The sequence below is a fragment of the Phodopus roborovskii genome, unplaced genomic scaffold, assembly GCF_943737965.1.
Source record: "Phodopus roborovskii unplaced genomic scaffold, PHOROB, whole genome shotgun sequence".
NCBI classification, from domain to species: Eukaryota; Metazoa; Chordata; class Mammalia; order Rodentia; family Cricetidae; genus Phodopus; species Phodopus roborovskii.
The window spans coordinates 3327846-3354060 of record NW_026126603.1 but is presented as its reverse complement, the minus strand read 5'-3'; the positions used below and the strand labels follow the sequence as shown (position 1 = coordinate 3354060).

The 26215-nt window shown below is 42.8% G+C and overlaps 1 protein-coding gene across 1 annotated transcript in view; it reads left to right on the top strand.

Annotated features, from left to right (window-relative positions):
- The first annotated feature begins 494 nt into the window (after positions 1-494).
- Optn (optineurin) overlaps positions 495-26215 on the top strand; it is a 39178-nt gene continuing 13457 nt past the window's right edge. Inside the window, exons 1-9 of the mRNA XM_051205803.1 lie at positions 495-554; positions 7102-7278; positions 8256-8458; positions 12717-12899; positions 16483-16556; positions 18571-18705; positions 23071-23170; positions 24544-24659; positions 25998-26147. Of these exons, the coding sequence (XP_051061760.1) occupies positions 7113-7278; positions 8256-8458; positions 12717-12899; positions 16483-16556; positions 18571-18705; positions 23071-23170; positions 24544-24659; positions 25998-26147 (1127 nt within the window). The 5' untranslated portion in view covers positions 495-554; positions 7102-7112. The remainder of the gene's footprint in view (positions 555-7101; positions 7279-8255; positions 8459-12716; positions 12900-16482; positions 16557-18570; positions 18706-23070; positions 23171-24543; positions 24660-25997; positions 26148-26215) is intronic.

Sequence of the window (26215 nt, the reverse complement as noted above, 5' to 3'; positions counted from 1 at the left end):
AGCCAGACACGGCCCATTTGGTCCGATTAATATTTTGCTGTAGTTAACACCAGGTGTCTGACATTTCGTTTTCCTCCCAGTTCACTAGCACCAGATAGCAGAGGTAGATCTCAGGGCTCAGGAAGAAATGTCGAGGGGGCGGGGCGTAGGACGTGGTTTTCCAGGGGCGTGCCCGAGTGGGCGTGGTCGGGGAAATTCCCCGGCTAGGGCGGGAGCCCGCGCTGCGGTCAGCTGAGCGGCGCCCCGCGGGTCGCGAGGCCGCGCGTCATCGTCCAGCTGCCCGGTCGCCGCCCCCTCGGCCGGTCCCTGGCGGGCGTCGGCATTCAGAGCTCTGGTACTGGGACAAGATGCCAACGAAGCAGTGACCCGAGAGGAGCGGATCTAAGCGGACGGTGAGCCTGGCTGGGGGTGGCGGGAGCTGGCCGAGCGCGGCGACTCTCCCCGGCGGTCTCCACTCCATCCTGGCTGCGATTCCCGCTGTTGCGGTCTCCGGGAGCCTGCCGCGGGGAGGGTGACGAAGCTGGGGCGGCCCTCTTGTAGGACGGCTTCCCTGGGTAAGATTCCAAGGCCCAGGCGGATCCTGACCTGGTGTGAAAGGGCAGCTGGGATGTAAGTGGGGGTATGGAGGTGGCGGCTGCCCCAATGGACTCCCCTCTTTTTCCCCAGCATGGTAAAACACAGGCTTTGCTGGCCGCAGGTAACTTCCAGTTCAGGTCACTGAGGTGGTTTGAAGGTGATGTCCCAGGTTGATGGTGATTAAGCAAGCAGTAGGTTCTTTATATGGAGGAAGTGGTTAAAGGTACTGTCACAAGGAATGAAGGCATTCTGAATGATGTGGCCCAGGAACAGTAAAGAATACCGACCCCTTGCCAAAGTAACAGGCTTACAGAAGGATATGTAAACTGTTGTGTCTGTCTGGGAGAGGGTACTATATCCATGCATGTATATTTGTATTATGTGGGAAGGGAAGGAGGAGAGACAGAGAAGAAATATATGAGAATGAGAATGAATTTAATGAAACTGGGAACTTTAAAGGAATGATTTATACCACAGGCAATGTGTAAATTGGAGGCAGTAAACAAGCCTCAGAGGAAAGTGAAACCCAGCCCCTGACCTGGCCTTCACTATCAGACTCCTATATGTAGGGATGGATGTAAGCCAGAGGTGTTTAAGATTGAAATGGAAAACCTTAGTGAGAGCCTCAAGAAAATAACCTAAGGTAATATTGGGCCACTGGATCTTTCACAACTCTCTCCAAAGCTGCCCTCTTACCCAAAGCAGCCTAGGGGAGCCCCATAGCCTCAGGGTTGATAATGGGGCGGAGGAACAGAGCCCAGGCCACTGCCAGAGATTGCCTTGGATTTGATTGGGCAAGTGAAGTTTCACTGTGGGCTGTGCGTGTTTACACAGAGCCGGTTTGAGCAGTACTTTATGTATTGTGTGCAACACCATGAAAATAACTACAGTTTTAAAAACTGACCTGTAAATTGCATATTATGGGGGTATGTCTGTGTATGTGGCCAGGGGAGAGGAGTCTATATTTTGTGAGACTGGAATGAACTTGAAAGGGATTGGTTATTATCTTCTTCCTGAACTCCCTCATTTAAGTAGCACATAGTTGTTGTGGCCATGAAATATCCCTACTGATCCCCAAATCTGCTTTCCTGACTTTTATTATAGAGACTTAGTATGTTAACGGGCTCTCTGGATTTTCTGGAAAATCAAAATTCAAAAGGAAAGAAATTAAACTCTTTAAATTTTGCTATATTTATTAATTCTCTCTGTGTGCATGTGTGTTCATGAATGTATGCATCTGCTTGCCATGGTGTTTATGTGGATGCCAGGGGACAGTCTATGAGAGATCCGTGGATCTCATCCAGGTTGCCAGGCTTGGCAGGATGTGCCTTTACCCACTGAGCCATCTTTCTGACCCTTATAATCTTTTGGTTTGGTTTGGTTTGGTTTGGTTTAGTTTGGTTTTGAGACAGGGTCTCACCATGTCTACCTGACTGGCCTGAAACTTACTTTGTAGACCAAGCTGGCCTTGAATTCACAGAGATCTTCTTTGCTTTTGCCCCACAAGTGCAGAGGTCAGAGGCATGTACCAACACCCTTCCCCACACCTTTTTTTAAAAAATTAAATTTCTTAAGGCTTTCCTTGATTCTGCTTTGGCATGTGTATGATAATGAGTTGCCAGAATATATGTTATATAATAATATCCAGATCTTTTGCAGTGGTAGAGAAAAACAGTTCTGATCTTTAAAATAAGTTTAAGGAGTTGACTTCATGAATCTGGATGTGAACACAGACTTGCAGGAAATTCATAACAGTACTAACATGTGGGCTCTGTGCTTACACAACAGAAAGCATTTTACAGGTGCTGGACTTAAATAGCCCTCGTTAGGCTGTGTTTGCATTTTGTTTCAACGAACACTCAGAGGCTGCTGTGTGCTACTCTCTGGTAAGAAAAAGATGGAGAGAAAGTAGAGGGTATAAGACTGGCAGTAATTGCTGAGAGGGCTAAGGTAAGGAGCTGGAAATCCAAATGGTTCTTAGGTGCCTAGAAGAGATGTCATATTTTACCTGGACATTGAAACTGCCCCATGGATGTGTGCCAGAGAAAATGAGTGCCAGGCATTTCCCAGGGAGGACACTGCAGAGGCAAGGACACAGAGGCCAAGAATGCATGAACCCCTTATTGTGGTATTTGTGGCTTGGTGACAGGAGGTGACATTGATTTATATGGATAAGTAAGCCTGAAAATAAATAAAAACAAATAACTCTCATGAACTTCAATTGTAGCAGGATTGAAATGCAAAGAGGAAAATGCTATCAAAAATTCATTCAACAAAAACCTGGTAATTTTTCTTGTATGCACCACAGTACTGGGGCACAGCAGTAGACAAAGTAGGTGAAAGTTGAACATTGCCATTCACAGGCAAAGTGAAAGGCCAAGCTTTAGTCTTTAGGAATGGAGAGATGAGAGTTTTGGAAGCATTGGAGGTAGAAGTGACTGGACTTGATGACTCCTTCAGATTTGGGAGAATGGGGAATGGGAAGAAGGAGGCCTTATTGCCATGTCTCTGCCTTTGAAAGTGAGTTAACTCTGTTTCTGTTTTTTGTGTACTAGTAAGTCATGAATGACGTTACTAATAGCTTCCCTGGAAACAACATTGAGGCTTCTTTTACTCCAGAAATAAGGTGTGTGTTTGTGTGTGTGTGTGTGTGTGTGTGTGTGTGTGTGTGTATGTGTGTCCCACCTTCCTTTTCCAGAGATATTGGGTTTAGTCATGTGATCATGGAATGTAATCAATCTCCCTTTAATTAATTTATATATTTATTCTGTCAGTATGGGTGTGAGTGCACTCATGACATGGCATATGTGAGGAAGACTCAGGACAGTTTATAAGAGTCACTTTTTCCTTCCAACATGTGGATCCTGGGGATCCAACTGGGGTGATCAGACCTGCTGAGTCATCTTGCCAGCCCCCTTCAGCCCCTTTTATGAGTGGAAACTAAAATTTATCATAGCCAGCTATTGGTGCTCTTCAGGAAACAGGTTTTCATTGTTTGAAAGTGATTGACCAGGTTGAAGAGGTGGCTCAGCAGTAAGAACACTTTCTGCTCTTCCAGAGGACCTGAGTCCTGTTCCCAGTACCCATTGCAGGCAGCCAGCTCCACCTTTCCCTTCTTACTAAATATCTTTGTCTAGAAATGGCACTGATCAGCCCAAATCAGTTGGATTTCTATGAGGAATCCTGCTTTTAGAGGGAACCTTCAAATAAACACTTCTCTCCAGTTTTGTTATCTCTGAGACACATAAAAAGATATGTGTCTCTGTGTTTGCTCAGTTGAATGTACTCCAAGAGGAAGTTAAAGACTTAGACATTTAGGCATCAGTGAGTTGGTTTAACAAATAAAGGTTCTCGATGCTAAGCTTAATGGTCTGATTTCCATCTTTGGGACCCTGCTGATGGAATGGGAAGGCAGAAACAAGCTGCCCTCTGATCTCCACATAGATAGATGGCATGGTGCTTGTGCATACTTGTGTGCTAGTGTGGGCTCTCTCTCTCTCTCTCTCTCTCTCTCTCTCTCTCTCTCTCTCTCTCTCTCTCTCTCTCTCTCTGTGTGTGTGTGTGTGTGTGTGTGTCCCTATCTAGCTCTGTCTATATCTCTCATGTGTGTGTATGTGTGTATGCTGTATATGCTTGTCTCATACATGAATAGATAGGATAAAACTGTTTAAGATTTTGAGATTTAAATATCTTCTCATTACATTCTACCAGTAGATATTTCACATGTCCACTGTATAGTGGTAATCCATCAATATTTTGAGTGCCTTTAAAGTACCCAACAATCTTGAAGTGCCCTCTGAGTCTTCCACTCTTCCTTCAGACTGCTTTTAGTAAAATGGTGGTACTATTTGAATGCTCACATTTGCAGTATATGCTAGTTTCTTATTCACCATGACATTTGAATTATGGAATTAGTTTTCCTAACACCGTTTGACAACGATGCAACTAAGTGAGTATGTATTTTTGAGAATGAACAGTATATTGGTGGGGCCAGCAGAGGATAGTGGTATAGAGATATATTATTTATGGTCTATTAAAGCTTGCCTGAGGATTCAGAAAGCAAAGTCAGCTACAAGTCATAGAAGTCAGGCACACACCTTTAATTCTGGCAGCCAGAAGCTAGGAGGTACTGGTACACACCTTTACTCCTAGGACTCAGGATTAAGAGATAAGACAGATCTCTGTGAGTGTAAGGAATGGGTTTTTCCTCTGTTACTAGCATTTCTTATTGGCTAGCTCTGTCTTAAATATTAACCCATTTCTATTAATCTAAATATTTCTATGTGGTCATATCTTATCAAAGAGAGGATCTGGACCTCTTCTCTCTCAAGTCTCTACATCTTGAATCTCCACTACTACATCTCCCAGAATCCTTCTTGTCTCCTAGTCCTGCCTATCTTGCCTTCCTATTTGCCAACAGTGCATTATTAATTAACCAATAAGAGAAACATATATACAGAATGACATCTCCCATCCCATTATCATACACAGTAGCAAAAATAAATTTTATGGAAAATCAGAAACATGGGCTTTACTCAGGAAGGGGTACAGGGAAGGCATCTTAAACCAATTCAGTTAGGCAAAACCCATTTCCATACGAGAGACTGCTAAGTGAGCAATGCTTTGTCTGTGTTTTCCCTCTGTGAAATTGCCATCCTCCTTGTGTACTTCAGAGGATGCATTTCTTCTTAGCAGATAGATCCTTTAAGTAGCACAGCCTGCTCACCCTCCCCATCAGTGCTAACACTATGATTTATCTACAAGTTCTTCAGACTAGAGGCAGTGCACCAGACTCTTAATTTTAGAGAACCTGCAGAGCCCCAGGATCCTGCCTCCTATGGGCAGCCCTCATCCTGTGCGTCCAGTCTTATTTTCATATGTGGATTTTAAGCATGCATGATACATGGCAGAGAGAGTGGTTCTCCTGCCTGTCAGAAGAGTGACTGATTTCATGTGTAGTGGAATACAGCTCATGGAGTTGAGGAGCTGGCAGTCTGAGAGCAATGCCTTCTCTCCCAGTTAGAAATAAGAGCTGTAGCTTGGTGGTAGAGCACTTGTCTAACATGCCTGAGTCTCTAGATTCAGCTCCTATTAAGGGGTGCAGGGAGCAAGTGCTCACCAACATGTGCTCAAATGTGCCTTCATCCCAGGGCTTTCTGTAGCACCAGTAGTTTCTGCTTTATCATAGTTGGGCAAGCATTATCATTTGATGTCATTTGTTTTGTAGGTGGATTTAAATTTATCTTATAATTCTTAGAGGTAAAATTTTAAGTTTTTAAAAAAATGTACGTATATGTGTGTCTGTGTATGTATGTACCTTTGGAAACCAAAAGAGGACATCAAATCCCCTAGAGTTGGAGTTACAGGCAACTGACATAGGTGCTGGGAGCCAAAGAGGGCCCAGTGCTTTTAAATACTGAGCCATCTCTCCAGGCCCAAAAAAAATGATACTTTTTTTCAGTCATCTCTCTGGACTTCAGTCATTTGCCTTTATAAGGCAATGTGTGTGTGTTACCTTTACGTTGTATCGTTTTATGATCCTATCCACATCAGTTCATGATGGGAATATCTCATTTTCGTGAAACACGAAGATGAATTTTTTTGCCTGCAGTATGTGTGTAGCCAGTCATTGGAAAGATGACTGTTTGTCTGAGTGGTAGGCAATAAAGAAACAGAATTGGCATTTATTCTTAGTTATGTGTTTTCAGGATATGCAGTAGGTATCAAGCTGCTTTAGTGTCTTGTGTGTATGCATGATAAATATCATATCAAAGCCTCAGTTTAAAAAAAAAAAAACTTCTCTCGTGCCTTCTTTGTATTATAAGATGGTATCTTCACCTCAGCCTTGCTGCTAGCACTTCTGACCTTGGGCGAGCTGTTACACCTGCTTCCTCACCTGAAAGATCATGAGTAGGGAGTGTCACCAGGTGTTGGTGGCACATGCCTTTAATCTCAGCACTTGGGAGGCAGAGGCAGGATGATCTCTGTGAGCTCAAAGCCAGCCTGGTCTATGGAGTGAATTACAGGACAGCCAGGAGTAGGGTATGTGTCTGGTAGTGTTTCAGCACATACTAAGCCTAAGAATTGCCAAAAAAATAAACATTGTCTTCCATTCCTTTTTATTAAAGATAAAATATGGAGATTTTAATAGCTTTCAATAAATGTATAAATAAAGATTTTAATAGATTTATTGAAATCTAATTCCTAAACAATACAATTCACTCAAAATAAGGAGCTTTGACCTTAAAAGATTTCAGGGGATTCATGCAGTGATCCTTCACCAAGGCTACAGATATTATTCAAATCATCACTTCCTACACTTGAATCTCATTTCTACCCTTTTCTGCGCATGGTCCTGTGAAGGTGGGCCATGCAGCTGGATGTTTAAACGGAAAGCCTTCACAATGCAACTGGAGGGAAAGTCAGCAACCTTGAGAACACTACTGCTTATTACTAATAGATTTGTGGGCCTTTCTGAGGCCTGTGGCAGACTAGTGACAGCTATAGCTTGTGGCTTTTCCACAGGACCTGTTACCATGTCCCATCAACCTCTGAGCTGCCTGACTGAGAAGGGGGACAGCCCCTGTGAGACCCCAGGAAATGGACCCCCCAATAGGGTTCACCCCAGCCTGGATACATCCACTCCTGAGGAGCTGCTACAGCAAATGAAGGAACTCCTGGTTGAGAACCACCAACTAAAAGGTGAGCAGGGCTGTAGTCTGGATTCACCATGCAGGAAACACAGTCCCTTTGGGAGAAGGGTTGTAAGTGAGGTCCTGTCTCAGCCCGTTTCCCTAGGGGGAGAAACAATACAGCTAGACTTCGAATAGTGCTGCAAGGCTTTCTGTTTACATATTTTTACATGTCAGACTAGAAAGTACTTTGTTTAGGGGCTGAGAGTATAGACCAGTAATAGAGAACTTGCCCAGCACTGGAAAGACTCCACTATACGAAACAAAAACAAAAGTATTCCATCTCTGAAAATAGTGTAATGGCATTTAGACCATTTAAAAGACTAAGGAGTGGTGCCTCTATGGTTACAGTTAGGTGTAAATATTTGTCAGGAGAAAGCATTTTGAGCTAGGCATGATGGTTGCAGGGCTCCAGAACAGAGGCAAAGGAATTCCATGTGCTAGATGGCAAGTTCAAGGCCACCCCAGGCTACATACATAGTGAAACTTTGCTTCAAGGGAGGGATTATATCCTGATATCTCAAGCCATGGCTAATTAAACATTGGAATCAAAGAATGATAGGGCCTCCCTCAGTCTTTCAGACTTCTGGTCATTAACAGGAATTTATATCCCAAGTCAATTTTACTTGGGGGAGTTTGTTGTTTTGAGACAGTGTCTTGTATAGCTCAGGATGGCCCCCTGCTCACTATGTAGCTGAGACTGACCTTGAACTCATCATCCCACCTCTTGCCTCCCGGTGCTAGGGGCACAGTTACGAGCCACCGTGCCTGGCCTTTCTTGTGACCTTTATGGACTATTGATTATGTGCTACTTTGTCTGTGAGCAAATTCTGTTTACATCACTGTAGTCTTTTCCCTGCTGATGCACCCATCCCTGGCCACTGGGGCATGTTTAGACCCAGAATTGAAGTAGCCAGAGGGGAGAGCTGGCTCACAAACCCCATCCATTCCCTGGCGGGTGATTCCCTTTCTCTGAACCCCAAACAGAAGCCATGAAGCTAAACAATCAAGCCATGAAAGGGCGGTATGAGGAACTTTCAGCCTGGACAGAGAAGCAGAAGGAAGAGCGCCAGTTGTTTGAGACACAGAGCAAAGAAGCTAAGGAGCGCCTGATAGCCTTGAGTCATGAAAATGAGAAACTGAAGGTGGAGCTTGGAAAACTAAGAGAGAAGTCAGAAAGGCCATTTGAAGTGAGTACGTGATCCACCATGGTTTTCTTTTCTTAGTACATACAGTTGTGTGACAAAACTTTCCCTAGGGTGATGCAATGATACATGCCTGCTTATTCTAAATAGGAATCCCATGACCGACCAAAGAATGGATACCACCAAAGTCCAATTTGGTGAACCAATGAGTTTTATTAGGGTTACTTACAGGAGTATAGGTTAGTGACTACTTACAGGAGCAGAAATAAAAGCAGCTGCATCACCGAGGCCCACCCCAGCCAGCATGGATGACAGCTCACAAAAGCTAAGAAACCTAGAGCACACTGCACAGCCTGCATGCAGCTCAACCAGTTGGAGAGCATCCTTTCCAAGTGACTCTGACTTAACCTCTTCCAGGCAGCTGGACTGGTTTATGCTTCTTCCAGATAGCTGGTCTGGTCTGAGTCTTTATAGTTCTCTCCTCTCATTCTGCTTCCTTCTGTCAGAAGGGGTCTCTCAGCTTTTATTGCCCACTCTTTTTTTTGTTTTGTTTTGTTTTTGTTTTCCCCCTTCAAGACAGGCTTTCTTTGTGTAGCCTTGGCTCTCCTGGATCACACTCTGTAGACCAGGCTGGCCTTGAACTCATAGAGATCCACCTGTCTCTGCCTCCTGAGTGGTGGGATTAAACAAGGCATGCACCACCACTGCCTGGCTTCCCCTGGCAGAGAGAGATCTAGTGATATCTGGTTGGTTTCAGGGACTCTCTGAAGCTATTTTGAGTTGTTCATCTTCCTGTTTAAATATATGCAGGGAGGAATGTCTCTGTCTGGAAAGAAACTAACTACAGTAGTAGAATCTTACTGGTCTGGACCATTAGATCAAAACTTTCTGTGGTTCAGGCTGGACAGGTATTTTACATGGTCTTGGAAGCTGTGTGGTTTTGCTGGAAACACTGACTGAGTCATATATAATCTCTGTTGGGGAGGGATATTTATAAGGGCAGAGCTTCGGAGATGGCTCAGTCTGTGAAGTGCCTGCCATGAAAACATGAGGACCTGATTTCCAACACCCATGTAAACTCTGGAATTGGAGATGTGCATCTGAAAATTCAGCACCAGGGACAAGACTGTCACATCCTAGTGATCTAGGAACACCCCAGTGTCTATTCCTGACCTCCATAATACACACCTACATGTATGTTCACCTTCACATTTCATGCACATACCCACATAAGTATACACACATGTACATGATATACATGTGTGTGCATGCATATATGTGTATGTATATGTAATATATATGTATGTTATATATGTATATGTTATATATATATGTATATATATGGCAAACAAAGCAGAAATTTATAAGATCTCATACAATATAGTCAAAAGATAATCCTGAGCTAGGCATGGTGGTTTACCATGTAATCCCAGCACTGTAGGCAGGTGGCCCAAGAGCCCAAAGCTAGCCTGGACTACATGGTGAGTTACAGGCCGGGCTGAGTAGTATGAGACTTAGTCCCAAAATAACTAAACTAAAAACATTCAGATTATAAATCAGTGTTTCATAGTAAACAGTTTACTATTCAGTAAATAGTAGGTGGGGGGCTGGAGAGATGGCTCAGAGGTTAGGTGCTCTTCCAGAGATCCTGAGTTCAATTCCCAGCACGCACGTGGTGGCCTACACCATCTGTAATGAGATCTGGTGCCCTCTTCTGACATACAGGCAGAACACTATATACATAATAAATAAATCTTTTTTTAAAAATGGTAGGTGGACCTCGGTCTAGAGCTATCCACTTGTTTGTTCTTAGTTTATATCCTTGACATTAGATTTTACAAATGTACCTTGGAATGTTTACTTTTTGGTCTTGTTATTCTTTAAAGTAGTGACGATCTTTTACAGTTTGCTTTTGAAAAATGACTTAGGAGTGCCATATTGTGATATAGGACACTGACTACCATGGTTAAAGACAAAATGGTCACATTTTGGTTAACCCAAAAGTCCTGTGAAAGTCATTCACCCCTGAGAATGTATGTCAGAGATATTAACAGAGGACAAACCAGAGTACGCTGATGTCAGCTGGTCATCAGGGTGACACCTACCATCCATTCCTTCTAACCCTCATATTTAACCCTTCCAAGGATAGAGCACTGGGTTTTCTTTTTGTTTTTTGTTGTTGTTGTTTTGTTTTTTTTCTATCTAAAAATCCATCCTAGGACTATGTGTAGTGAAATGGAACATATCTGTGATCCCAGCAGTCAGGAGACAGAATCAGGAAGACTGCCACAAGTTAGAGTCCAGCCTGGGCTACATAATGAGTTCCAGTCTATCCTAGGCTACATAGCAAGGCTCTGTCTTAAATAAACAAACAACAATAAAAACAAAACAAAAGCAGGTGTGGCAATGTGAGTTTGTAACCCAACACTGGATAGAGGGGTGAGGTGGCGGGGAGCTCCCTGGCTAGTCTAGCTGCAATTGTGAGGGCCAGATTCAGTGAAACACGGTGTCTCAAGATAATTGGGTAAAAATAAAATTAAAATTAAGATAAGGTGGGGAAGTAATTGAGGAAGATATCGTGACACAGCTCTGGCCTCCAAACCCACCTACATGGGCAAGTGCACCTGCACACACGTGTACACATGCATACACCATACACATATACAAAAACAATAAATTCATGCTAGGGCTAGGGTGTAGCTCAGTGTAGAGCACTTGTCTAGCATAGACAAGATCCTGGGTCCAATCTGCAGTAATGATCAAATAACAACAAGAGAAGATTTTAAGAATTCTACAAACTATAATTAGAGAGGTACTCAAAGTTAGGAGGGGAGTGAAGCATGACACCTTGTACATCAAGCATAGCAGTTTTCTGAGGAGGGAACCTGGGAGGCCTGGAAGGTCACAGGAGGTTGCATTTTCCTTATGACCCAAGAAAACTGAGGCTGGTACTTCAAAGGGTCTGCTGAGGACCACACCCCTTGTGATCAGTGAATGCAGATGAGTCTGTTCTCCTTGTCACCCATCTGAACAGGCTTGTTCTGCCATTGTTCTCATGTGTGGTCATTGCAACAGGGTGAACTCAACACACATGGGACATATATTTCACATATGTGCAATACTAATGTGTATTATTGATTCTATATAGGCTGAAATTTCACTTTTTCTTAATCTTTTGAGTTTTTTGTCTTCTTTCTCCTGGATTTAATTTCTTCAGTCTTAAAACACCAGCTTGGAGTAATATACCCAGCAGCTGGCATACTGAGAGAATTGGAGACCTTTTCTACTGAGCCAGGTCACATTCTTGGTGCTCTGGCTTCTGACTGCAGGGGGGGAGTAGGTGCTTATGGGGAGGGAAAAAGGTAGAAGGTTGAGTTTTAACAACTCTTGGTCCTTATTTTTTTTTTTTTTTTTTTTTTTTTTTTTGAGATTTTGGCCTATAGTGCCCAAGTCTACTAGTGTCAGAGTCTGGTTGGTTATTTTAATGTTTCTAGCATTATTTTAATGATTCTAGCATGCTGTGGAAGCCTATCTTTCTTGTCATAAAGTTATTACAAATTTCTTTTTTCTTCTTTGTATGTGTGGCTCTGTGGATTGAACCTAGGATCTCACATGTTTGAAGCAAGCTACCATTCAGCATCACCCCTAGCCCCCAAATTCCTATTTTATATGGTGTGTCAAAATAAGTTGTTAAATAAGAGGGAGACTCTTCTACTTAAAGCACAGTGGATGAAAATGTTAGAAAAGTACATGCGGCTGGAGATGGAGCTTAGTTAAGGAAGGGCTAAAGACCCAAGTTTAATCTCCAGAACACAGGTGAAACAGCTAGGCATGGTGATGTGCGTACATAATCCCAGTCCTGGGGATGTAAGACAAGCAGATTCCTGGGGTTCACCTGCTAGCTAACCTAGCCTACTTGTCAAATCCTAGGTCAATAGAGAATCTTCTCCAAAATAAAAACAGAAAAGGTAGACAAGATGGTTGTCACCTGAGGAGTGATGCCTAAAGCTGTTTTTTTTTTTTTTTTAAACACATACATGCATACCATGAGCATACCCTCACACATGTGCACCCTCAACACACACATTAAAATGGAACATCATGGTGCATGTCTATTAACACCAGCACTTGGAAGGTTGAGATAGGAGGCTCCAAGTTCAAGGCTATCCCCAGCTGGGCAACATGATATCCTGGAGAGAGGGTGGGGGGATGATCATTGTCTGTGATGTTTGGCTATCAAGTTTGCTGGCAGACCAGACCCCTGGTTTGATTTGTGTATTTGCCTCATTCTCGGTCTTCCCAGGATTCTGTGTGTGGCTCCAGGCCTCCCAGGTCAGATTTGGAGCAGGAGGTGGAGCAGCTGAAGATCCAGGTGATGCGCCTTCAGGCTGAAAAGGCAGACCTGCTGGGCATTGTCTCAGAACTGCAGCTCAAGCTCAACTCCAGTGGCTCCTCAGAGGACTCCTTTGTTGAAATCAGGATGGCTGTAAGAATTGTGGTCATTTTTACATGAAGCAAATGTCCAACCCGCCTCTAGACAAGTGAAAAATATATGTCAGTGTGCTGTCAACACAGCCTGTCCAAATAATGAGGGAACTCCAGAGTATAACAGAGATAAATTTGCTCTCATTTTTTTTTAAGTGTGAGATGGTGCCTAACAAGGGTCTGTTTATATTGGGATCCAATATGAGCTGAAATTTAAAAAAAAAAAAAAAATACTCCGCTATTTGGACAAAAGATAAAGTCCTCACCCTGAATCTGTCCTCCCAAGTTGGACAGTTTTCTGACTGATCTGAAAACAAAATGTCCCAAAAGAAAATCATAAGCATGAATTTTATCTTTTCTTCCCCAAGCGGAGTCTCGGAATTCTTAGATGAGCAAAATTGTGATCAAATGTTTGAATGATTTTTAAGCAGCTTAAATTATTTTTTATACAAGTGCTGTGTGGAGGTCAGAGGACTACCTTCAGGAATTGGTTCTCTCCTACTATGTTGGTACAAGGAATTGAACTCATGTCATCAGCCTTGGTGGCAAGTGTCTTAACCTGCTGAGCCGCCTTACCAACCCTTAAACTCCTTTTTAATAGTGTTTAATAGACTCTTTGCAAAGTCTAGTGCGGAACCATGATATTGGAAATAGGAGGGGCTGAAAAGATGGCTCAGCAGGAGAAGGTGTTGGCTACATAAGGCTGACAGCCTGAGTTTGGTGCCTGGAACCCACATAAAGGCAGAAGGAGAGCACTGGCCGTAGAGTTGTCACCTGACCTGTGTACCTGCCCCACAGCACAAGCACCCACACATACACATAAAAAGTAAAATTTTAATGATAAAACATACTGGTTGTGTAGCTCAAATTGGTAAGAGTGCTTGCCCACAAATTGGACATGTGAAGCAAGCAAGCCTCCTGGGGACACATGAAACAATTACCCACAATTTGCTGTCAACACAGCTAAGCCACATGAAGAGTAACAGTGTAACAGATAAATTGGTTATTAAATTTTGCCAAGCCAGTTGCCATTATACATTTGCTGCACCACTGCCTGTTAGGGAACCAAAGCCTAAAGACTCAGACTGATAGGATTCAATAAGCTAATGGAGTAAATCTTCACAAATGCACAAAGATAGCTTGGGATGCTTTGGCTACACGTTCCCTAAGCCATGGACAGAGTTTTCCAGCTCGCAGAATCAAAGTGAAGCCCATTTACACTCACAATGGCCTTCACTCATCTGAGAGGCAGCAGATGATGCTAAGCCTGGGAGAAGCCTCATTTGGAAACGTGTTTATTTTTTTAAGAGTATAGCACCGGGCAAGGGTTGTCCTGGATGCATGTGAGGGATGCAGTAAAGAAACCATCGAAATCGCCAATCCACTATTAGGAGGGAAATTTTTGTCATGATTAAGAGAGAGAAAATATCCAGAGGCATCTAGAAGAGTCTGTACCAAAGAGAAAAGGAACCAGGGCTATCTGCAAGAGTAGCTGGGTGGGGTAGGGGCAGTATGGAAAAATCATTTGTCTTTTAACAAGTAGGAGGACAAGTAGCTAGGGGAAGATGTGGAACAGGCCTGGAAATTTAGGGTAGGAAGGAAGGAAGCAGGAGGAGGTGAGAAGGATAACAGCACATGTGAATAGGGACTGTAGAAACCTGGAGCCCAGCCTGGGCTTTGATGTGCAGCTTATGTCAGCAGAGAGCATTGCCTGCCAGGGGCATGGGAAATAACTCCTTTTGGCAGTTCACAAGTTCTGAGGAATGCTGGCTTTTGTCTAACCACCAGAAATCCTTCCATAGTTCAGCCTGAGCTGAGCCAAGACTGTCCTTCTAGACATGCTCACTACTTTTTGTGGTTTTGGGAATTGGAGTTTCCTTTGGACCTGACACTAGCCATGTAAGCCTGACAATTTATGCTTGCTGTATGAAGCCCTGGGCTCCATCTCTAGTCCACATAAACAGAGTGTAGTAGCACGCACCGGTAATCCTGGGACTCAGAAGGTGGAGGCAGGAAGATCAGATTCAAGGTTATTCTAGGCTAGATAGCAAGTTCAAGGCCAGCCTATGATACATAAAACCTTGTCTCAAAAAGAGGAGTGGGGTGGCTGGAAATATGACTCAGCAGTTAATACCCTTCCAGAGGGCCTGAGTTCCATTCCCAGCATCCACACTGGGTGGCTCACAACTTGCCTATAATTCCAGCTTCACAGCACTGACACCTCTTATGGCTTCAGATGGTACCTGTACTCACCTACAGTTACTTACATACCAATACATACATGCATATAATCAATAATAAAATAAATATTGGGGTGGGAGAAGGAAGAACAGAGTTACTCTGGGTGTATATTGAAGAGGGTCTGGTCTTTACCTCCTTGCTACAAGCTATGACTTGGCTTCTGAGGATAGAGTTTGAAGCCAGAACTATCAAACTTAAATTCTGTGCAAAGTGAAATGGCCAACTGAGGCAGTGCGTACTGATCCCTGAGCTCTTGTGGGGTGTCCCTTTTGATGGGATCTGAGTGCACTAAGTCCCATAACAGCAAAAAGCAGATGGATAAGCACTAAAGAGACCTCTCCTTCAGTGCTGCTGAGAAATACCTGAATTGAGGGTAAGAACTACACCAGGACAAAATCCTTCTTAATAGAAGTGTCATTTCCACTTTGTCAGAGTTCATGTCTGATGTAAGAAAAGAAATTAAGAAGAGAAGTGTACTTTGTAGATAAAGTCAGGAAATGCACAACAGCTTGTAAGACATCAAAGGTACCAGATAGACCTGGAGTAGTTAGTGTGGGACTCCTTACTTACCAACTGCCCAACAGATCAATCCAGTTGGAAAATGACCCTCTAAGAAATTTTAGGTGTATTCGGAGTGCTCAGAATGAGGATTTGAAAAGCATACTTCTCCACAAGTGGCTGAACATGACTGAGACACAAAGTTAAGAGGTTTAGCCCTGTAAATTGCTGATAAAAGTCGGGAAACCCAGACATTTTATCACAAGTTTCCAAATGAGGCCTCTCCCAGGGTTAGTATCATCTGCTGCCTCCCAGATGAGTGATGGTTATTGTGAGTGTAAATGGGCTTCACTTTGCTTCCGTGAACTGGAAAACTCTGTCCATGGCTTAGGAAGCGTGTAGCCAAATCATCCCAAGCCATCTTTGTACATTTGTGAAGATTTACTCAATTAGCTTATTGAAATATAACCAGCTCACAAATCCTGTCAGTCTGAGTCTTTAGGCTTTGGTTCCTTAATAGGCAGTGGTACAAGCAAATGTAAAATACCAGCTGGCTTGGCAAAACCACTGCTTTATAAGCCTCATCCACATGTTTATGGAGTAGGTTGAGTGTATTCTGTAGCAGGAGGTGGACCTTCATGCCTTAGCTTAGATATTTCTAGTCCTGACAGGGTGTGCAGGCCCAGAGGAGAGTGTTTTCTGTCTCATTTAAGTGACCCAATTTAGATCTTATCTCATACAAAAGCTGAGTATTTTTCCTGTGTGGAATCTTTTCTTTATCTTTTGACACGGGGTCTGTCTTGCACACCTATTGTATTCAGTCCCTTTCTTCTCTGCTTTTACAGGAAGGAGAAGCTGAAGGGGCAATGAAGGAAATGAAAAACAGTCCTATACCTACAAGGACAGACTCCATCAGCATGTAGGTGATGGACCTCTGGAGTTGTCGGGTGCACAGAAGGGCAATCTTGTCACTTTGAGCCTATCATTGGAGGTTAGGCATGATGGACTGAAGTAACTTGCCTTTTTTCTGAGGAAGGGTCTTCCTCTGTGATCAGGGTTGATTTGAACCTGCAGCCACCCTGCCTCAGCTTCCCACGAGCTAGCATTCATTTTCAACGGTATTTAATGTTGCAGCCTAAACTGGTAGGGAATCAAAGCCATATCTGGTGCCTTTTTTAGGCAAACAGTGCTGACCCTCTGTTAGAAATGTAAGCAAATTCATCCTCAGTCAAAAAGGGACTTTTCCCTCATCAGCATCCCTGTATTTGTTCATTCGTTTGCCAGAGCTGCTCGAAGTGAACAGGCTGTGCAGCTTCCTTAAATGGGATGGGCCCCTTTTCTCTTCCCTGTTCTCTCCTGATTATAATAAGCCACAGTAACCACACTAGCTACTGAGGCAAAGGCTGTGACAGCTGTCAGTCACTCGGACATTTCATGAAAGTACCCCAGATCTTTTCCCTTAACTTAGTAGTAGTAGTATGATGGGGAGGGAACGTGCCACAGCACACATGTGGGGGCCACAGGACAGTTTATGGAAATCTGTTCTCTCCATTATGTGTGCTCTGAGGGCCAAACTCAGGCCATCAGACTTGATGGTGACATCTTTATCCACTGAACCTCAAAAGTCCAGGAACTTAACCTATGGAATCTCAACTCTGCCTTTCCCAAGCAGACCCTTGGAAACAGACAAGTAATGGGAGGGCCTTTAGCAGACGCTGTAGAAGAACTGGGCACTGAACTTCTTGGTTCTTGAAACCATTATTACCCAAAGCTATCAGTTCCGTTATCTCCGTGTGTGCATGCAACATTAGTCCATTTGCCTGTCAGTTTGCTCACAATTTCTCTGCATCTCCTATCTCATGAACTTTTCAAACCATTTTTTTTTACTTGATAAATATATAGAGAGAATGACACAGAATAAGTAACAGAACATTTCTTAGGTCTGTCCTTATGTTTTCATGTCATGGAGAATGCAAATAATAACAGTTTTTTACTAGAGTAATTGGTATAAGTGAGTGTTATCTCTCTCTCCTCTCTCTCTCCCTCTCTCTCTCCCTCTCTCTCTCTCTCTCTCTCTCTCTCTCTCTCTCTCTCTCTCTCTGTGTGTGTGTGTGTGTGTATGTGTGTTTTTAAAATTCAACTTTTCCCAGATTGCTGCTTTTAATATCCAGACTTTCCTGGAAGTAGAAGGAAGAAAGAAAGAAAGCTGTATTTGTAATGTTTAAGCCACTTCCTCTTCATTTGTTTCCATATGCAAAGACATCTTCCTCTTTCAGGCCAATAGCCCTTGCCTTTATGAGTCTGGTAAGGGATCTGGTATGGCTTCTAGGCTTGAAACATCACCTCAGAGCCTTTAATCCTGGCTGTTAGATATGTGAGCCTAGCAGATGAAAGACTAGCTTCTGTCCCTGCCATCTTTGTCATCACTCTGTACATTCCATTAAGGGAGATGGTCCTCATTGCTTGTTTACTGTGAATGTGTCTCTTGATCAGATTTCTGAAACTTAGAAAAATATTTGCCAGTAGTGTCTACATGCCTCTGCTTTGTGTGAAACCAAACCCAGGAAAGTTTTTCTCCCCTCAACTCAACAAAAATGATAGACTACAAAGTTGGAGTAGGCAGTGTTTGGAAACCAGATCTCTGGAGATTCCAGCACCTCCAGCCACTGTGGATGCAGTAACTCTTTGGAGTGAGTGCTCACATTATGAGAGTAGCTTCCTTGAAGCATTATGTTAGTCCCCATGGCCTTCCCAGCATGAATAGAAGGGTTAAATAGTGTCCACAGGATCAGCTGTGCTTGGGGCAGTTAAGAATTAACTAGAGGACATTGTTTTCGGTTGTATTGGGCTTCTCTGGTCTTACTCTTAACATTTTTGTCGAGTTTAAACCCTTTTTAATTTCTATACTGAATGCGGTGGTGATATCTTTTTAGGACCAAATCTACAGAAGATGCCAGGACTTGTGTGGAGTTTGAGGAATTAACTGTAAGCCAACTCCTGCTTTGCCTAAGGGAGGGAAACCAAAAGGTGGAGAGACTTGAAGTCGCACTCAGAGAAGCCAAAGAAAGGTATGAACTATTAATGTGAAAAAATAATGGCTTTAGTAAAACACAAATAAGGTACCATGCAGATCACCCTTTAAAGTGTACATTCCAAGGCTTTTCGTCACAATATAGTCTTAGAACATTTCTCCCCATATAAAGAACCTACCCCTCAGCATTCATTACCCATTTCTCCCAGGAACTGACTCTCTGTCTTTGGAGATCTCCACATACTGGACTTTTATATAGGATTGGTCTTCTGTGACTGACTTCTCCCATTCACCATAGTGTTTTTGAGCTTCATCCACAATGTCGTGGAATTCTATTCCTTAATGCTAGTGAATAATAAAATAGAAGATGTGTAAGCTTGGCAGCTTGCTAATCATACATTCCTAGTCTTCCTGCTTTCAAACAAAAAGAACAAAAATGCAGCTCTCTCCCTAGATACCAGAAGATTTATAGCTCTTTAGAGGTGCACGCCTAACCCTAAGTACCCTGAAAAGGTTCCTCTTTCGATAACATTGAACTTGTGACCCAGATGACTCTCAGTATTTAACAGGGCAAGCCAGTAAGCAGTTGCAGAGATTCATATTCTCTACATGGTACCAGGGTAGTGGGTGCTTCTCAGACAAGGCAGGACTGAAGCCAAGACACATCATGGGCACACATGGTCACACACCCTGATTTGCCCACACTGAAGTCGGTTATGGAACAAGCACATTGCAAGACCAACCCTGTGTTTTTCTAAAATAAGTGGGCCAGATTTCAGCCTTTCTCCACCACCACTGGAAACAAGAGTAAAGGTGTTCTACATTTGATTTTAATAAAATAAAATTTGAAGTGATATATGGGGAAAGGGACAGTAGTAGGTTTGCCTTTCGGTCTTCTTTGGGGTATGTGTAGCTTTCACGTTTCATGTAATTTTTAGGGCTTTTTGTTTTAGTCTTGTCATTTTGAGCTTTGGTTTCATTTGTTATTTGGGTTTTTTGTTGTTTTGTTTTGAGGTGGAATCTCACTATGTATCCCTGGCTGGCCTGAAACATGCTGTGATAGACCATGCTGACCTCACAGAGACCCACCTGCCTCAACTCCCAATGCTGAGATTAAAAGTGTGCATGCTACAACTGGCTTAATATGCATTTTGTAAATAAGCCAGTAAGAGGAAAGAAGTTGTGTAGGAAATGTAGCCCATTTAAAAAAGAAGAAGAGGAAGGAAGGAAGGAAAAAAAGAGAGAAAAAGAAGTAGCAAGGGAAAGATGATTCAAAGTGAATATTTGCCCCAGAAAATTAAGATAACTTGAAATTCAAACCTAGGTCAAAACCTGTGTGAAATGTGAACAGGACTACAGTGTTAATAAGCCCACCCTCCTGCCTGTACCACCTAGCGCCTCATCTGTGTATTCAGCCTAGCCAGAGAGACAATTAGATTTGACAGTTTGTAACACGGAATAATAAACAAAAGCTGGCTCTGCAGCCTTCCCATTGAGAAGCAGTGCTCTGGCCAGCCCCTCCCCACCCACACTTTCCCTGCTTCTCAGTCACTTTCTACCCATCCGCTTGGTTCTTTTGGTAGCTGCCTTCATGGATAAAATTTAAATTGTCATTTTCTTTGAAGATTTTAATTATGACATATTGACCTCTAAGTTTGGATGAGGAAGATGTGTTTTGAACAACCATCATCAACACAGTACATTTCTGGAACTTTCTCTACCACTTGTTCCTAGCTGAAATCAATATTTCTGAACTTTAGTCAAATGACTAATCAGTGTCCATGTTACTGAACATTTAGACACATGCACACAACATATATGTGAACTCACAGTTGAGCCATGCACTGTGCAATAATCACTTTTCCTTCACATACTTTTTATATCTCAGTGCAAAGTTAGCCATTTAAACATTTGTTTAATGTCTTGGTCTGTTTCCTACTCCTTTAACAGAATAGGTTATAAACTGTGGAAGTATATTGAGCCTACAGTTCTGGAGGCTTCCAACAGAAAACAGTCCAGCTTTAGGGTCCAGCTTTTACCCAAGCCTTTTAATAGGAACTCACTCCTGAGATGATAGCTTCCATGAGGGCAGGGCTGCTACAGTGCCGTGGCAATTAAGTGTCAACATGAAGGGCTGAGACATGGCTCCTCAGTTAAAAACATATACTGCTCTTACAGAGGACCTTAGTTTGGTCCCCAGCACCCACGCTAAATGACTCATAACTGCCTGTAATTCCAGCTCCAGAGGATCTGACACCCTCTCCTGAACTCTGTGTTCATATGAGTGTGTGCATGCACACACGTACACAAAGTTAAAGATAAAATTCCCCTACCCCCCAAAAAAAAAATTCACCATGAGTTTTAGAGGGGGTGTTCTGATTATAGCTCCAAGTTTTCCCAATGTCTCAATTACATCTCTACTGATGTACTGAGAAAGAATTTTGAAAATATTTTCTGGATCTGCCTACCAAAAAATCTCTACTTTTATACTCAAACAGTTTGGCTAAATAGAGAACTCTAGGCTGGTTGTTCCATATGAAGTTTTGGTTTTACTGCTGAGAAACCCATTGCCGTTCTGATTCTGATTCTTTTTGGATGAAACTTTTTTTGGTACTGTTTTTTCTTGCCCCTGATGGTTCTTCCATTTATCCCAAGTAGTCTGAAAATTGACCATGTTTTGATTTTGGGCTGTGTTTTCATTTGTTCTGGCTTCGATTGAACCCTTTCATTCTGCAAACTCCTGGTCTTCTGTCATTACAAAGCAATCTCAAATAATGTAGGGATTTTGTCCTAACTTGGTCCCTTTCCACTTTTATATCTTCTATAACCTGCTATCAGGTTATAGCTAGAACTGGTCATGTGATTTTCTTAACTTGTGTTCCTCTCTCGCTCACTCTCAGATCTGACCAATGTTCATCTTTTTAGGATAGTTTTAATGCTTAATGGGTGCAAATAATGTCTTGGGTCTTGGATACTAATGATAATGTCTCCTTTATACTGCTATGTTCTATTTTCAGTACAGAATATGTTTTATTTCAAGGTTTTCTTCAAATGTCTAATGATCTTGACTGGTCAGAGTTACCAGGGAGGAGAGCTGGAAGCTACTAAAAGCTTTGGAAAGACTCAGCTCGGGGATTTTCTTGGTGAGGCTGTGTCTTGGTGAGGCTTTGCCCATTCCTGACCAGTTCTACAGAGAGGATGCCTCCAGTCTCCTGCTTAGAGAATATCTTTCTAGACATCTTGAGATGAAAAGGAGAGGGCAGGGTTTCAGTTGTCTAATGTAAATTCCCTTCCTTTAGATAGGAAGCCCAGTCCCTCAACTGCTGAACATCTCTGCATCCTTAGCCCCCTTATTTTGCTATTTTCCAGTTGCCTTATCCCCCATCCTGTGGATACTCATGGAATCCCCAGTTCCCAAGCCATAAAGAATTTCAGCAGTACGACTCATATGAACGCAGAGGTCAGGAGAGGGTGCCAGATCCTCTGGAGCTGGAATTACAGGCAGTTGTGAGTCATTTAGTGCGGGTGCTGGGGACCAAACTTAGGTCCTCTGTAAGAGCATTATATACTCTTAACTGAGGAGCCACTTAATTGCCACGGCACTGTAGCAGCCCTGCCCTCATGGAAGCTATCATCTCAGGAGTGAGTTCCTAATAAAAGGCTTGGGTAAAAGCTGGACCCTAAAGTTGGACTGTTTTCTGTTGGAAGCCTCCAGAACTGTTGGCTCTCCCTACTCTTGCTTTAGGGTCTAGCTTTCTTAGAACTCTAACCATGCCCTACTTATTCTGTATTAAATGTTTATTGTTACTGCTGTTGTCCCTTTGTTCCTCTAGGCATGTGGGTGTTTGAAAGTCTCATTTGTAGGATTTGTAGTTGAAGAAAAGTTGCGTGCACACATGAAACCTACTACGTGTATGTACTTAAGTACTGGAGATTGAAGCCAGGGACATAGGCATGCTCGGCAAGGACTCTACCACTGATACACATCCCCAGCTCTATTTGTGCTTTCTATTTTGATACAGGGTCCTCTTAAGTTCCCAAGACTGGCCTTGAACAGCAATTGTTAGATCACCCAGGCAGCCTTTGAACTTGTGACTTTCTTACCTCAGATTCCACAGGAGCGGAGATTACAGAACTACACACAGGCCAACCAGTCTTCCTCCTTCAACCGCAGTCTCTCTTTGCTGTATCTGTATTGAGACACCTATGTTCTATGTGTATTCATGTTGAGTCACAGCAGATCTAGCCAGCCTTAGGGTGAAGAACAAGAACACTGGTAATGAGGCAAATATAAAGACTTTGAAAATACCTCTTCTTCCAGGCTTTGATAGCACTCATTGGCATTTCATATCCTCCTGCAGAAAGTCTAACTTTTCTACACTCCTATGTTGGTGTTTTTCAGAATTGCAGAGTTTGAAAAGACAGCAAATAACTATTCGGAGATTGAGACCCAGACAGAGGGGAGCATAGAAGAGGATGAAGATGACAAAGACTCAGAAAGTGTGGGTATTGTACACTTCCACAAGACTGTCATACCCCCATTGGTGATGTGGTTGTGGGTTCAAGGTTTATGTTATGCTATTTACTTTGGAGATAGAAACTTCTTGTTCATTGCTGGATATTTTCTATTTCTCTTTCATTTCCTAATCCTGGGTTTGAAGTCCATGTCAATCACAGTAAGATTTGCAGTCTGCACTACATAAAACACTCATATCTCTTCTTGACTGATGTTGCCCCCTAAATCCTTAAGCCAACAACTTTTGACTATGTTATGGTGAGATCCTTTGTGGACATGGCTCTGAAATTTTAGAATTGGAAGATGTTGGTTCTGTCTCAGCGATGGTAGCCACAAGGAAGTTGGCATTTAAAAAAAAAAAAAAAAACGGTTCCTGAATATATATTCATTGTTGTGATTTAGAGTTATGCCTTTGACCTTTGAACCTAAAAGAGTTTTAGCTTAGGTAGGACTACCAAAGGTAGGAAATTATGGTACTGACAGTAGCCCATAACAGAGAGAGAAGCATATAAAATAGTCCTTTTGCTCAATTTATTCATCAGCATATATACACACACACCACTACCTGCTCCTTCCTTCTTTCCCTCTTTCCTTCCTTCTTTCCTTCCTTCCTTCCTCCTGGGGGAAAAAAGAAAGAAGGCAGGAGGGATGACATTATCTTATTATGCAGCCTACGCTAAGCTCTGACATGACAGTGCCCTGTAATTCCAGTGCCTGGCAGGCTGAGATAGGTGTATTTTGAGTTTGAGGACAGCTTATACTACATAGCAAGTTCTAGACCAGCACAGAGCACAACTACAAAAATAAAATGGTGAAGGGGTAGCAGGTGGAAAGGGAACACAGTGAACTTAGATGAAGAGAGAACTTCTGCAGAACAGCACACCATTAACTGAAATGAACCAATAGTTATGAGAAAGTATTGACATTTCTAAGCTGTCATTGAAACTCATGTACAAATTGGCAACTGGCAGGGTTCCAGGAAAAGAGCTGTATAACAGATTAATGACATGGGCTAGAAGCAGAAGTTGGCAAGACAGTAGGGTCCAAGTTTTCCCCAGATGGATGACAAGATTTCATTTCCATACTTCATGTGACCTGTGATCCCTGAAGCATGAGTAGGCCATGGACTGATAGTTAAATCTATTATCTATGCTCAGACTGATAGTTAATGCTCTACCTACCCAGAAGACTGCTTTCCCCACAAGGCCCTTGGGGAGATCTTGCCCAAATTAAATCTACTTGGGGTGTCAGTGTTAGCTGGATACTATGGTGCGGGCTGTTTTCTCACACAAGGTTCACTCTCTCTCTCTCTCTCTCATGGTTATCTTATGTGAATGTCCTGCATCGTCTGTGTGATAGGTTGGAAGTGAAGTGGAAGCATTGAATGTTCGAGTGACATCTCTGTTTAAGGAGCTTCAAGAGGCACACACGAAACTCAGTGAGGCTGAGCTAATGAAGAAAAGACTTCAAGAAAAGTAATAACTCAGTTCATTTTACTGCATGGTTTATGAAGTATGTTACTGTATGAAAATAGTTTTGCTACTATATTCCTGCTGGGGAGAAAAAAAAAAAAAAAAAAGGCAGGGACCTAACAGAAATATGGTTCAGAAAAAAGGAGTCTTGGTGTTGGTGTATAAGCCCGGGTCATGAGGACACAAGAGGGCTTGGTTGTACTGTGAAGAGCACCAGCCTTTGCAACCTTTGTACTGAGCTGTGAGGTTAATGACCAAGCAAAAGATATCCGGGACGAGCATAAGAATCGAATGGGGATTATTAGAAAAGGCCCCTCCCAATCAATTATTTCAGTCATTAAAGCTGACATAGACATTGATAATTTGGCCCTTGCTTGTGTTTCTTGATATAAGAAATTATCTAATGACTAAGAATTTAGCTGATGGGTTGCAGTGCTTGCCTAGCATGTTCCAGGTCCTGTTTAACACACAAAACTGAGGTAGGGCTGGGAGTGGGGAGTCATCCAAGCCAGGAATAATGGCACAATACTTTGATCTCAGCACTGGAGAGGCTGAGGCTGGAAGGTTGGTAGTTTGAGGCCAGCCTGAACTAAATAGTGTAAAAGGGGGAGGGCAGGAACTAATGAGATGACTCCATGGGCAGACACTTGCCTCCGAGCCTGACAACCTGAGGTCCTTAGTTCCAGATTTCCCAAACTGTCCTCTGACTTACTCATGCACACCCCGATACATATGCACAAAACAAACAAGTAAACAAGTGTTAAAGAAGGGTTAGGCAAAGCTAGCAAACCAAGTAAAACTAAGCTGATGTCACGCTGGTCAAGCAGTGTAACCTCCCTGAGCCTCAGTGTTGTCAAACTTCATATATACATATAGTATTGTGATGAGAGCTATTTAATGTGCTTGGCATTAATGCCCTGCACATAGCTATCATTTACTTGGCTTCTACTATTATTCCATTCAAGTTCTCTTTCTGGTCTCTAAGGGAAGCTCAGGGGCTTTCCTTTCCTCATACTGAACCCTTGTCAGAAATCCAAGTCTTTGTGACAGATAGACTTTTGAAACTCTGAAAGGTACCCAGGGATTTCTCTATGAGATGCTCCTTAACCAGCTACCACTTGATTAGGGTTTACAATATCACCATGTCTCATTTAAAAAACAAGGGAAAAGGAAACAAAACAAAAAGCAAATAGGAAGCAAAGAGAACCAAGTATTTTATTTTGCCTTCATAAATCCTGTAGACCTAACACACTGTGTATTTTAAATCCTTTGGGGATTTGTGCAGAAGCCACAGGAGTGACAAAGCATTATTTCTCCTCTTGAAACACTCATCTTTTTCAGGTGTCAGGCTCTGGAAAGGAAGAACTCTGCCACCCCGTCAGAGCTGAATGAGAAGCAAGAGCTTGTTTACAGCAACAAAAAGTTGGAGCTGCAGGTGGAGAGCATGCGCTCTGAAATCAAGATGGAGCAAGCTAAGACAGAAGATGAAAAGTGAGTGCTGTGAGGGAGGGCGCTTGCCACAAGGGGAAGGACAGCTGTCCAGATGCAGATTGGAAGTG